Source organism: Macrobrachium nipponense, chromosome 24 (genome assembly GCF_015104395.2).
Source record: "Macrobrachium nipponense isolate FS-2020 chromosome 24, ASM1510439v2, whole genome shotgun sequence".
Classification (NCBI taxonomy): Eukaryota; Metazoa; Arthropoda; class Malacostraca; order Decapoda; family Palaemonidae; genus Macrobrachium; species Macrobrachium nipponense.
Genome location: NC_061091.1, coordinates 65,251,031 through 65,264,917, shown reverse-complemented (window position 1 = coordinate 65,264,917; position 13,887 = coordinate 65,251,031). Strand labels below are relative to the sequence as shown.

Sequence of the window (13,887 nt, the reverse complement as noted above, 5' to 3'; positions counted from 1 at the left end):
CCCTTCCACAAAGGGGGATTTCAGACAACCTACTACTTCGAGAGGTTTCATCAAAACCTCCCCGCTCTCGCTCTGACTGCTTTCGACTATCGAGAAGACTTGTCAGAGCGAGAGGCTTTTCTATTAAAGCACAAGATCACGATCGCTAGAGCCCGGAGAACTTCCACTATCCGGGTTTATCAATCCAAGTGGGCATTTTAGAAGGTGGTGTAGTCTAAGAAGTTGTCCTCCTCCAGTACCTCGTAGCAGAAAATGCTGATTTTCTGTTATTTCTGAGGGAAGAGTCGTCAGCTCTCCGTAGCCACGATAAAGGGCTATAGTAGTATGCTATCCGGCCGTCTTTAGGAGAGATGCGCTAGATTTGGGAAACAATAGGATCTGCATGATCTGATTAGGTCATTTTGAGACCAGAGTATAGATGACTTCTCCCCCTAACTGGGAGTCTAGACTTAGTACTGAAGTCTTGACTTCATAGAGAATTTGAACCCCTCATTTGGCCGCTCGTTTCGTGATATAACGATAAAATGTATATTCTTTTGTCACTGGCAGCGCAAAAAGGGTTAGCGAACTGCAACGCCCTTAGTGACTAAGTCGGGTTCAATTTTTTTTAATTTAGATTTTCAGCCATTGTTCTTTCAGGATTATTCTTTACGAAGATGAACATCCTTCGAACCCTGGTCCGAGAACTTTCGCAAGTAAAAAGGATTAATCGGGTATCGTCGGCAGTGCACCGAGAGGTCTCTTTGCCAGTAAGGGCATTAAAGTTTTTACTTAAAGAAAAAAGGAACGTTGGGAGGTTCTAGACAAGGCCTGTTTGCTCAGTGAAATGATCCATCAAAAACCTATGTCTAAGAATGCATTAGCCTTTTTTTGTCATGAACGTAATTATTGGACGCTCATAAGGTCTTGACAATCGGACGACTTCCTTAAAACTCCTCAGAGTAGAGCTCATGAAGTGAGAGCAGTGGCAACGTCTCTACATCTTTCATAGAAATATGTCGCTGAAAGAAATCTTTGAAGCGACATTTGGAGATGTAATTCCCTGTGTTTTGCGCTCACTATTTGAAGGACGGTCGTGTGACCTATGAAAAAATGTTTTTCATTAGGTCCTTTTGTGTCTGCGGGCACAATCCTGGGTACAGGAGCTTACAACAATCCTTAAATATAGATATGTTTCTAGACTTTCTTTCTGAACAAGTGCAGTTGTCGCACAAGCGTCCAGTCACTTCAGTTCAGTAAGGAACTCTTGTGATATCTTGTAATAGAAACTTAAATATAGATATGTTCTAGACTTTCTTCTGAACAAGTGCAGTGTCGCACAAGCGTCCAGTCACTTCAGTTCAGTAAGGAACTCTTGTGATATCTTGTAATAGAAATTTTTTTTTTTTTTTAAATTATTGTGTACTTGTGCATTGTGGTTTGAGTTACGGTTTGTTGCGAAGAGTTGGGGATAACTCTGAGCAATTTTTAATACTAACATGGTGGTTAGGATCAGGGTGGTCGGGATTGATTGTTTGCTCCTTAATAAGGTGTGTTGTCATGTAAGTGGATCAGCACCCATTGACAAAGTCCTTTCAGGCTCTGCCGAGTAAGTGGATAAGACCCCTTCGGCAGACCCACAAGAATTCTTGGCCATAGATCACATATCTCGCTAAAGTTTCTTGAGGTGATGCAGACTACGGGGAAAGAAAACACCCACGGAGTCTACCACCTATCAGGTAGGAACCAAGGTTTTTAATTTATACCTACAACAGATGTTGTTTTTACCTGTCTATTCTAGTATAGCTGTCTCTTACCCTCCACCGAAGGGTGCCCAATCAGCTATGTATATATCTGACAGGTAAGTTGATTGTATGAAAGAAAATGATATTGTTATAATACATAAAGTTTCATACATACTTACCTGGCAGATATATACGATTAGGGCCCACCCAGCCTCCCCGCAAGGAGACAGGTGGAAGAGAAAATATATGAGTAGAAAACGGGAATGGTTCCTAGTCCTGCCACCCAGGGCAGGCCGGTAGATCACCTGACCTACCTTGTAGCGAGTGGCGCGAAATTTGAATTTCTGTCGGGGACGACGGAGTCTTAGCTATGTATATATCTGCCAGGTAAGTATGTATGAAACTTTATTGTATTATAACAATATCATTTTAAGAAGGAGGCTGCAATTTGCTCTTTTAAGCCTCTCTTCTTAGCTAAGAACGAAAACCCATCAAAACCGTGGCCTAGAAGCTTCGAAGTGAAGGCACTCTCTTCTCTTACTGGGGAAGAAAAGGAGAGACCCTTTGTCCAGTAAGAGCGCTAAAATTTTATTTACAAAGAAAGTCTCTTTTGGGAGGTACGCAGGAAAGTCTTGGTGTTCGGTGGTCAAGGATCCTACAAGACCAATATCAAAAAAACGCCCTTACGTTTTCATTAAAGACGTTATTAAGGAAGCGCATCTTAAATGTGGTGAAGAACAATTTAAACTCCTCAGGGTAAAGCACACGAAGTGAGGGCCATAGCAACCTCAATGGCTTTTCATAAAACGTGGTCCCTCAAAATCTAATTGAATCCACGTATTGGAAGTGTAACTCGGTGTTCGCCTCTCACTATCTAAAGGATGTGAGAGTTACTTATGAGAAGTGCTTGCACTGGGAGCATATGTGTCCGCGGATTTAGTGCTGGGGAGGAGGAGCTGAGGTTAATCCTAATTAGTTAGGTTATGTAATTTTAACATTATGGTGTTTGGTTTTTATGGTTGACTGAAAGAGGGTATAGGAAGAACCCTTTTCAGTTCTTAGATTTAACATGGTTAGGAAGGTCAGGTGGTCGGGATTAACTTTTGGTCTCCTCGTTGTGCATTATGTAAGCCTAAAGCTCTGTCATGTAAGAGGGCTAGCCCCCATTGATAAGATACAGGTCAGGCTCTGCCATGTAAGCGGGTAAGCCCCATTGGTACGATCCATGCAGGTTCTGTCGCGTAACGCGGGCTAGCCCCCATTGACATGATCCAGAAGGGCTGTTCGGTCATAGGTGGTTTACCTCACTGAAGCTCTTGAGGCAGGCAGACTAAATGACAGTAATCATGAAGTCTTCAGCCCAACAGGTAAGAAACCAAGGATTGATATCCTACAACAATTGTTGTTTCCCCGTTATTAGAATTTTGTTTATATATATAGCTGTCTCTCGCCCTCCACCAAGGGTGTCAATCAGCTAAGTATATATCTGCCTGGTAAGTCGCATGTATAAAAAATGATATTGTTAAGATACAATAAAGTTTTTATACATACTTACCTGGCAGATATATACGATTAAGGGCCCACCCAGCCTCCCCTCAGGAGACAGGTGTAAGAGAAAATCTGGCTCAGAAAACGGGAATGGTTGGGATTCCGCCACCCAGCGGCGGGAATGGTAGATCACCTGACCTACCGGTAGCGTGTGCCGCGAGTTTTGAATTCTGTCGGGACGACGGAGTCTATAGCTAAGTATATATCTGCCAGGTAAGTATGTATAAAACTTTATTGTATCTTAACAATATCATTTTTTATTGACTGGTTTAAACCATGGCCGCCAACCATGCTCAGTGTTGTTAGGTATTTTGAGAGTGGTTGTGGTGATTGAGGAGGATAGTGACTCGTGAGGCAGCTTTAGGCCTTATTGGGGAAAATCCTCTCATCAGGTACTGACCATTCTTGGAGGGGGACGGCTATTTTCATATGTAATATCATACAGGGTAGCCATCGACTGCTGGTTAAGAGTTAAAAAAAAAATGGAAGCAATTAGGCTACATGACAAGTTAAGCTTGAAATGAATTGGAAATAGAATTTGTGAAACCTGTATGGCTTTTAAGATGAAGAGGTGGATGGTACCTGAATTTTGTGGAAAGGTGGTACCAACAGAAATTATTCAAAGGAAGCTTGGATGTTGCGTAAACTTAGAGAATATTTTCTTTTTAAGACATTTGGGTGAAGTGAAGTATTTTATTATTGCTAAGGAAACTCAGTATAAGAAGCCATTTATGAACACTTTATTGGATTAATCATTACAGCTTAGTATGTTTCTGATGATGTATCTGAAATAGTTGATCTAGTAATCATTCATTCAAATATATTTACTTTGACGATACCCTAATCCCATTGTCAGCTACACCTCTCTTGGTTTGTTTTCTTTTTAGTACATGGGGTGAATTTATTATGTTTGTATGTAATATTTACAGCATGCAAACTACTTTCATTTAAACTTGAATGATTATTCATAAAGTAATGTCCAATTATTCATAAAGTATTGTCCAATCATATTGCCTGGGACTCCAGATATTTTTGTCAAATCAGTGTCACATGTAACAGTATTTGTCATTTGAAGCATAACAAATTGTTGCTATTTTTACATAACTGCTGTGTACTGTGTATTAGACTTCAGTTTGCTGGAGACAAAATTTTTTTTTTTTTGTAGATCTGTACACTCCTTTTTTTTCACAGTTCATGGGTAAGAATACTAGCTGCAAGCCTGTGGAACAAAAATGTTTTATTTCTCATCTTTAACTTAAGACAAATCCAGTCACATGTTATTTTAACTTACTAACATGATTTTCCTGTTTGGTTTCAGACTCCACCCTTTGAATTTAAGATAAAGGAAGAAGTTCGTGAAGAAGATTCAGATTCGGAAGATCCAGGTTCGTCATGTGCATATGATGCAATGAATGAATCTGACATAGGTGGATCATATGAACCACGTCGTGAAGAATCACAATCCAACCTCATAATTCTTCCAAAAACTGAGCCTGAGGACATCCCACCAGATGAATCTTCTGTCACCCAACCTGGTTTAGATCAAGAAACGTATAGTGAAAATGTCCTTGGGGTACCAGGGCCTTCAGATGCCCAAGGGGTAAGTGAAGTTTTTTATATGGCTAGTCCCTTGCTGTCTAATGAATGAGTTTATGATGACCTTTAAGTAAATCTGGTAGCTTTTAGTTGGGCAACTCATATAATTTTTTCCTTAAGATTGCAATTAGGATTTCATGGAAATACACCTGTCTTGCTTCTTGAGACAAACCTCCCACTTGAAGAGATAGGCCAACTTTGACAGAGGACCTTACCAGTTCATTGAGTGCTAGTCGGGAGATTACAGAAGTCAACCTTCCCCTCCTCAGTACACTATTGAAAAGCTAGCATTTCCAGGTAGTTAGTGTCCCTTTTGTCTTATCACCTGAGGCACAGTCTGTTTAGGCTATGGCAGAGGTTAATTATCGTGGGTCCTGATTCATTTGGAAGAGTGCCAGTCTTCTTCTGTGAAACTAAACCTCCCACTTGATGATTGTCTCCATCAAAGAGATGGAGGTGGTTTGTGTATCCTCATTGGAACAAATAGCAGATTTAGGATATGAATTTGAACTGTTCCTAGAAATATAGCTCTGAAGTCTGTCAATTCTAACTCAAACCATTCTGGTGTTTGTCCTGTTGCTGAAGGGAAAGTTAATTGGGTTATCAACAGAAGAGTGGATGGCATGCAGCTACTTACTTAACCCTCACCATAAACTACCTTGTTACAAAGATTTAGTGATCAAACAAGTTGTCACTTAAAGTAATGCAAATTGGAATACTTCAGCTTTATCATCACCTACTTAATCCTGTTTGACTAATTTTTGGGTACTCAAACTGAAGGCCATCCTTTTAAGTGGCTATCCAACATACTGTAGTATAAGGTAATTTTACTTTACAGCTTACAAACTTCAAAAATTCTCTCTCTCTCTCTCTCTCTCTCTCTCTCCTCTCTCTCTCTCTCTCTCTCTCTCTCTCTCTCTCTCTCTCTCTTTTATCCTACCCACTTATCCCTTAATTCCTAAATACAGGTAGTCCCCGGGTTACGATGCGTTCGGGTTATGACGTTCCGAGGTTAAGGCGCTTTTCAATTATATTCATCGACATTATTTCCAGGGTTACGACGCCTACAACGTTTCATCTGGCAGATGAAATATGACACCAAAAATGCAAAATAATCAATATTTGAAGGTTTTTTTTGATGAGAAAAATGCAATAACAATGCAGTTTACATAGTTTTCAAAATACCCAAAGGACTGCCTGTATATGGACTGAATGGAAGTGGTGGCCTCTAAACTTATGTATGTAATTGGAGGATGTGTCATTCTTTGCTAGCCATTGCATCCAAAGCTTAGATTGTTTTAAATATGTAACTGCCTTCCCTAAAATATGCTTTTTATTGTAGTGTCTTACCGAACAATTATAGAGCCGTGATTTCCACGAGCGGCAGGATACTAAATTCAAATTTAGCGCGTCGGCGTCGCCAACACTGGTGGTGATGACGTCATCTCCCTCCACTCGCGGGAGAACCAGGTACAACTGCCCAGGTGAATCCAACTTCTTTTTCCTTGCCGGCGTCCGGTGAACATCGGTGGTCGGTGCGGTTGGATGACTTTGCTTCGCTTTTTTTTCTTGTGGATTTGATCTTCGGAATTGGTGAAGTAACTCTTTTTTGGCGTTGTTGTTATTTTGCTTTTTATTTAGGCGTTGCCATGTCGGATTCTAGTCCGTCGGGAGTTAGGTTTTGCATCTCAGGATGTAAAACTGATTATCCAAATTAGAGTATGATTCTCACACTAAATGTGTTTAAGTGTAGGGGACAGGTTTGTTCAGCAGATCGAACATGTAACGAGTGTGTGATTGGACTGATTCTCAATGGAAGTTTTTTTAGTTCATACTCGGAGAAATTAGCTAAAGACAGAATTAGAAAAGCAGCGCTTAGGGAAAGTAGACTTAGCTCTGCTTCGGTCTTGGCCGATTGCATCTGTTAATTCTGTTTCTCCTCAAATTGTTATGTCTCCTTTAACTACACCTCCTATTCCTCCTACTAATCCCACTTATCCGGCTTCCCGTGTAGTTTCTTCCGACACCATTGCCAGTCTGGAATCGAGGTTAGATCAGAAAAAAATTTTCGGTACTAGCGAATACGGTTTTTGCAACTTGGTAATTCAGTTAAGACGTTTTTGGAGAAAGCGGCTTCAGGTAAGAGTGTAGTTAAGGGTGCGTCTGTCTGTCCTGACACGTCTCCTAGACAAAGGTCACTGTCCAGCTCCCCCGCACCGGGGAGAAGACATACCGGAAGTCCAAGGGAGTCGATCGGGATTTGATCCCACAGACAGGCGCCTCTCTTGTTGAGCCTGTTGCGCCTCAACAGGCTCGGTTAAGCGTTGGAAAGGTGTTGCGGTCCAGACGCCTTTCAAATGATTCAAGCGATTCGTCTCCGGTCGCACGGCGCTCTTGGCGAGATTCGCCCGTTTCGCGTCCCTTAAAGAGGCGTTCAGGCGCCGATTCTTCGCCTCCTCCAGTCAAGCGGTATAAGGAGCCTGAGAGTAGGGTTGCGCCTCGGCCGTTAGCGGCTCGTTCGTCGCCTCAATCTGTGCCTTTTTCGCTCCATCTACTAGTAGAGATTGTGGTTTTAGCGCTGTAGCTAGCAGTTCTAAGGGTTTTTCTTTAGGCGCTTTTTCGTCTGTTACGCCTGATGCGCCTGTTTCGCCTCGAATTTCGGCGGCTCCAAGCGAGGCGCAAGTAGTTTTTTCCGCCTCCTGCTGAACATTTAGGCTCTTCCAAGCCTACGTTAACTGTTTTTGATTCGTCTCTGGCGCCTTGCGCAAGCAGTTAGAGATGTTAACCAACTGGATGAATGGAGTCCAAGGGTTGGTCGAAAACCTTCAGATCAGGTTGTAGTTCCGTCTACTTTCTTCGGCGGTATCGGAGAATGAAGAAGAGTAGAGGAGGTAGGATTCACATCACCTCTCGTGTTATTCACGTCTCCTTAGATTTCTTCTGGTATCTTATCCAGATTATTTTGACAAAGCGGCTCCGCGCTCCCCAACTTCGACTTTTTTTGATGAGGAGGAAAACTTCAGACCCTCTCCTCCCAAAACTTGTTCTATCTAAAGCGGGTAGACATTCGTTGAAAGAGACGGAGAACATGGATGTCTAATTGAAAAAGAGACTTAGGGAAGGCTCTTTTTGCTTACCCCCCTCCCCCTCAAGTTGCTTCGTAAGAGGTTATAGGTTTTATGTAACTGGGGAAGCTCCTTCCTCTGGGAGTTTCTGCCTCCAGGGAGACTTCTCCAGTTTAATCGACTCCTCTAGAAGATCTGCTTTCGCCGCAGCGAAAGTTTTCTTTACAGCGCCTGAGTTGGACCACGTTGTAAAGAATCAATTTAAACTTTTGGAAGTCCTTGATTGGACTATTGGCGCTTTAGCGCCAAGATCGAAGACTGTCCTTCTCTTTTCTCCAGGAGTTTAGCGGAGGATTGGATTGGTGTTCTGTCCTGTGCGGACAAATCCATTAGGGAGATGGATGTGAGAGTTAGCTTCGCTCATCGCCTTTGGTACCCTTAAGAAAAGGCAACTTTGGCGCTCCTTTGCTTCTAAAAGGGTTACGTCCCAACAGAAGTCTGCTCTCTTGTTTGCTCCTTTTGTGAAAGATAACCTCTTTCCAGACGATGTAGTGTGTCAATTTCGTCTGCCGCTAGATAAGAAATCTACTTCGGATTTACTGGCACAGTCTACTAAGAGACCTAAAGCTCCTGTGGAGACTGTTCTTCGGTTTCTCCTCTGGCCCAAGCGCCTTTTCGAGGGAGAAAACCCAAGCGCTTCTTTCGGCCGAAGTCGAATTTGCGACCTCAGTCTAAGGCCTCTGGCCAAGGTTAACAACCTTTCCAAATGAAAGCTCGGTTCTTCATGCACCAGTGGGAGCCAGGCTGGTCTCGTTTTGGGAGGAATGGGAAAACAGAGGAGCAGAAGCCTGGGTAGTGCAAGTACTCAAGTTCGGCTATCGTATTCCTCTCGTTTCACCTCCCTCGCTCTCACCTGTGCCAATTCCATTCCAGGCATACTCTCCGGGCTCAGACAAATTTCTGGCGCTAGCCGCAGAAGTGGAAGCGCTTGTTCTCAAAAGAAGCGATAGAAACAGATAGAAGGGGATTTTCCTCCAGGCTTTTACAATCGCCTTTTTGTAGTTCCCAAGTCATCAGGGGGCTGGAGCCGGTTTTGGATGTGAGCGCCCTGAACTTGCATGTCCAGAAAACAAAATTTCATATGGAGACCACTCGGTCGGTTCGGAGTCCATCAGAAACAGGGGATTGGATGGTCTCTCTGGACATGCAAGACGCTTATTTTCACATTCCGATACATCGCGAATCTCGGAAGTACCTGAGGTTCATGTTCGAAGGCAAGGTGTTTCAGTTTCGGGCGCTTTTGCTTCGGACTAGCGACCGCTCCTCAAGTTTTCACCAGGGTTCTATCCCCGATAGGAAGCTGGCTGCACATATTAGGAGTAAGAATCTCCCTCTATCTGGACGATTGGCTTCTCCGGTCGGAATCAGAGAGTCGGTGCATGAAGGATCCATTCTTGGGAACAAACTCTGATCTTGCCAGAAAGTTAGGAATTCTGGTCAACAAACAGAAGTCCCAGTTGGTTCCATCTCAGAGCATCCTTTATTTGGGGATGATTCTGAATGCTCAAGTTTTTCGGCTTTTTCTGTCCCCGAAGAGGGTCCAAGGCTGTCTGGAGACAGTTCAGGAGTTCTTGGACAAAAAGGTAAGTTTCTGCCAATCAGTGGATGAGGCTCCTGGCAAATTGACGTCAGTGGAGAAATTTGTGACGTTGGGAAGACTGCACATGAGACCTCTGCAGGTTTTCCTGAGAGCCTCTTGGTGGCAGAAGACACAACCAGACTCGATTACCTTTCTGTCACAGATCAAATAAAAGAGGACCTAAGGTGGTGGCTCTCTCGAGCAAGGTTGGAAGAAGGGTTAGATTTACGACCCATTCCTCCCGAACCTACAGTTCTTTTCCGACGCATCGGACACAGGTTGGGGAACCCTACTGGGAAATCAACGGACTTCAGGAGCTTGGTCGGAGAAGGAGAAGAAGTTCCACATAAATGTAAAGGAACTGTTAGCAATTTTCTTGGGGCTCAGACAGTTTCGGAGCTTAGTAGAAGGTTCGAGTAGTGGCAGTGCATTCCGACAACTCCACGGCTCTCTCGTACGTGCGGAAACGGGGGGACTCAGTCTTTCTCTCTGTACGAAGTAGCCAAGGATCTCCTCCTGTGGTCAAACGAAGCGAAGGTTCAGCTAGTCCCGAGATTTGTTCCGGGAAAGATGAACGTCCTGGCGGACGAGTTTAAGGTCGTTCAACAGCAAAATGTTACCTTTGGAGTGGACTTTGGACACAAGATTTGTCAGAAACTTGGCGCCTTTGGGGACGACCGTCAATAGACCTGTTCGCGGACATCAAGGAACAACCGTCTTCCTCTCTTTTGTTCTCCAGTCCCAGATCCTCTAGCTTGGTCGGTGGATGCAATGCTGTTGCATTGGTCGGGTCTGGAAGCTTATGCATTCCCTCCGTTCGGTCTAATAAGAGAGGTGCTGAACAAGTTCATGTCGCACAGCAATGTAACGCTAACGTTAATCGCTCCCTTTTGGCCCTGGAAAGAGTGGTTCCCGGACCTTCTCCAGTTGTTAGTAGACTTCCCCAGACTTCTTCCTCCAGAGAAGTGGCTTCTCAAACAACTCACTTCAAGAGGTTCCACAAAAAACTTGTCCGCTCTAGCTCTGACAGGCTTCAGACTGTCCGAATCTTGTCAGAGCGAAAGGATTTTCAAGAAGAGCTGCAGAAGCTATCGCTCGTTGTAGGAGAGAGTCTTCTAACAAACTCTATCAAGGGAAGTGGAGAATCTTCAGAGAGTGGTGTAGAAGTGCTAAAGTCCTCTACTTCTGCGACCATCTTTAACAGAAATAGCAGATTTTCTTCTATTTCTTAGGAACTCTAAGAAACTGGCTCCTTCGACGATCAGAGGATATAGAGCCATGCTCTCTTTGTTTTTCGACATCGAGGTTTGGATATTTCCTCCAATTCAGATCTGTCGGACCTCATTAGGTCTTTCGAAACCACTAAGCTCCCGCAAGATACAGTGGCTTGGAACTTAGATGTGTGCTTAAGTTCCTCATGGGGCCACCGTTTGAGCCTTTGAAGTCGGCTTCACTCAGGAACTTGACTAAGAAGCACTCTTTCTATTGCACTAGCTTCTGCTTAGCGTGTCAAGCGAATTGCACGCTATAGACAAAAGAGTCGGTTTCTCTCAAGGCAATGCTGTATTTTCGGTATCTTTGACCTTTCTAGCCAAAAATGAGAATCCTTCTAATCTTGGCCGAGGAGTTTTGTGGTAAGGAACTTATCTGATTTTGTTTGACATGAGGAGGAAGAAAGGCTCTTATGTCCAGTCAGGGCTATTAAGCAGTATCTGTTTGCCACTAAGGGTATTAGAGGACAATCTTCTAAGCTCTGGACCTCGGTTCAAAATCCCTCTCGTCCTCTTTCTAAGAATGCTATATCGTTCTTTATTAGAGAGCTTATCAGGGAAGCTCACTCGCAGTCCGAGAACGACAATCTTTTCCGTTCTGAGAGTTAAAGCTCACGAGGTTAGAGCAGTGGCAACTTCTTTAGCATTCAGAAAGAATTTATCTTTAGCTTCGATTCTTCAGAGCACGTTCTGGAGATCGAATTCGGTTTTTTGCGAGTCATTATCTCAAGAGATAGAAACGGTTTTCGAGAATTGTAAACGTTAGGTCCGGTGGCGGTTTCTGGCATGGTGTTGGGAGAAACGGCACAGGGGTTCGTCACCTCTATGCTAACTTTTCACCTTGAATAGGTTGTCGAGTTCAAGGGAAGCTGGGGGTACTGAGTACCTGGGATACTCACCAGTCTGTTAGGTCAGATTTTACAATGGTTGGGTATATATGTTTTTAAATCTGGTGTTGGTGACAAATGTTTTGTTATGATTGAATTTCTGGTCTTAGCCCAGGCGGGGCAAGGGCAATCTTTGTTGTTACTATCCTCCGTCAGTCAGCCTTGACTCGCTTGAACTACGGAAGGATTCCACTCCTGTAGAGGCTAACTTTGGTCAAATTCCAATTCCTCTACAATAGTAAAAGAGAGCACCGACCAGAGGCAGTAACAGTCTGCTGTAGCTCTCTTACAAGGTAAGGTACAACAGACACCTTGAGTGTTTTTACTGGTATTGCAATAAATGTAACCATTTAAAAATACTAGTGGTCCACTGAATCCCACCTTCCCATAAATGTGTAATCAGCTCTATAATTGTTCGGTAAGACTACAATAAAAATGAAATTTTCATTATTAAAATGAAGTTTTATTGTATACTTACCGAACAATTATGATTATACCCACTCCTCCTATTGGTGGACGGGACGGGCAGAAAGAATTGGATTCACCTGGGCAGTTGTACCTGGTTCTCCCGCGAGTGGAGGGAGATGACGTCATCACCACCAGTGTTGGCGACGCCGACGCGCTAAATTTGAATTTAGTATCCTGCGCTCGTGGAAATCACGGCTCTATAATTGTTCGGTAAGTATACAATAAAACTTCATTTTAATAATGAAAATTTCATTTTATCAATTTGTGGAAGCATAAGCCTTGCTTTTATGTGTTGTTTTGAAATTATTCCTTTGCTTGCCCTGACAGTGGTATTCTGAAGGAGATGCTTCAGGTGGCTTGCCTGGGGACAAGGGGAGCATTGGTGACGAAAGTCAAGACATGCACTCCTTGTTTGCGTCTCAGCAGCAGCCACAGCAGCAGCAGCAGCAGTCTCAGCAGCAGATGGTGAGTGTTCACTTTGGATTTCTCAGTTGGTTGCCAATAGCCTCGAATAAACTTGGATGGAAGGTGTCGTAATTGCTCCCCACTTTGGGAATTAGTCTTGGTTGTTACTGTGTCAGGCAACTTTTTATATTAACTGTGAGGGAGATTTCTTTATACTTTTTTACCTTTTTCAAAATATTCAATGTTTTGTATTTATGTATACCATCATTCATGTTTAAGGGAAAGGTGGTGCATTTTAAATTAGATTAAACCGTAGGCGGGTGGGTACCTAGGATGGTGAAAACACAAAGGCATTACTAGCTCATTTGCTGTGAAACATTGGTCAAATCAACGTTGCTTTCTAACTTTAGAAGCCTGTATTTCAAAGCATACAAAATTTTGTACTGCTTTGAATTTTGTTTTTTTTTTTTTTTTTTTTTTTGTTTTTTTTTTTTTTTTTTGTTTTTTTAATAATGAAGTAGAACTAAACTGTCTCTGCAAGAAATGAGCTTTGGGATATTTCTGAGGGGGAGCCTTTTTATTTTTTTGTGGGGGGGGGGGCAAAATATAAAAGGGTCTTGATTTTTAAAAATAAGTACCAGTAACATTGCTTGCATTTTAAAATCACTAAATGAGAGTCAAACTGTCTATCCTATGTTACCATTTCATTGCTTGAAACTTCTCTTTTGGCTTTTTGGAAAGTCTTGGATTTGGATAATTATTCTAGCAAATGTACTAAAGGTGGAGCATAGCTGATAGCAGATAGTATTAGGTATGTCTTAGAGGAAGGGTTGGGTAGTTCTGCAGGATGTGGAATTTGGTGGAGACCTAGTGCTAGTCTAGGGTCCTTTGTTTTGATGGCTCGAGTATGATGAGTCAGGGTCCATTAGTAATGCATGCTTTTTGTTGTATCAAAGATTTGTTGTGTTCAAGTTTAAGGACCATGGGAAGCTTATGGTTTAGATTGCCAGTACACTATTTTAGGTAAAGACTATATCATTTCGAATCCAGTATTTGCTCTAGTCGATAGTTTTTTTTTATAATTTTATTTCAGTTTAGTCAGTTTGCACTCATCTACCAAAATGACTAGATGTCAGTACCAAAGGTTCAGTCTGATACAGTTTATCTGAGCATTTAAGCTTTGTTGTTTAGAATTCTGTAAACCATGATGAGGTGAGCCATGCATAACAAAGATGCTTGGAAAACCATTGCTTGAAGCTGTGTCTGGTATCTAAAGGTAGAGTG

General features: G+C 42.7%; 1 protein-coding gene across 25 annotated transcripts in view; it reads left to right on the top strand.

Annotated features, from left to right (window-relative positions):
- LOC135205701 (adult enhancer factor 1-like) overlaps window positions 1-13,887 on the top strand; it is a 271,537-nt gene that overhangs the window by 24,609 nt on the left and 233,041 nt on the right. For all 25 annotated transcript variants that reach the window (XR_010312577.1, XR_010312578.1, XR_010312579.1 and 22 more), the window contains exons 4-5: window positions 4,591-4,872; window positions 12,526-12,663. Coding sequence is in view for 21 of the 25 variants with exons in the window: in XM_064236677.1 (XP_064092747.1) it covers window positions 4,591-4,872; window positions 12,526-12,663 (420 nt within the window). In the remaining 4 variants the exon portion in view is untranslated. The remainder of the gene's footprint in view (window positions 1-4,590; window positions 4,873-12,525; window positions 12,664-13,887) is intronic.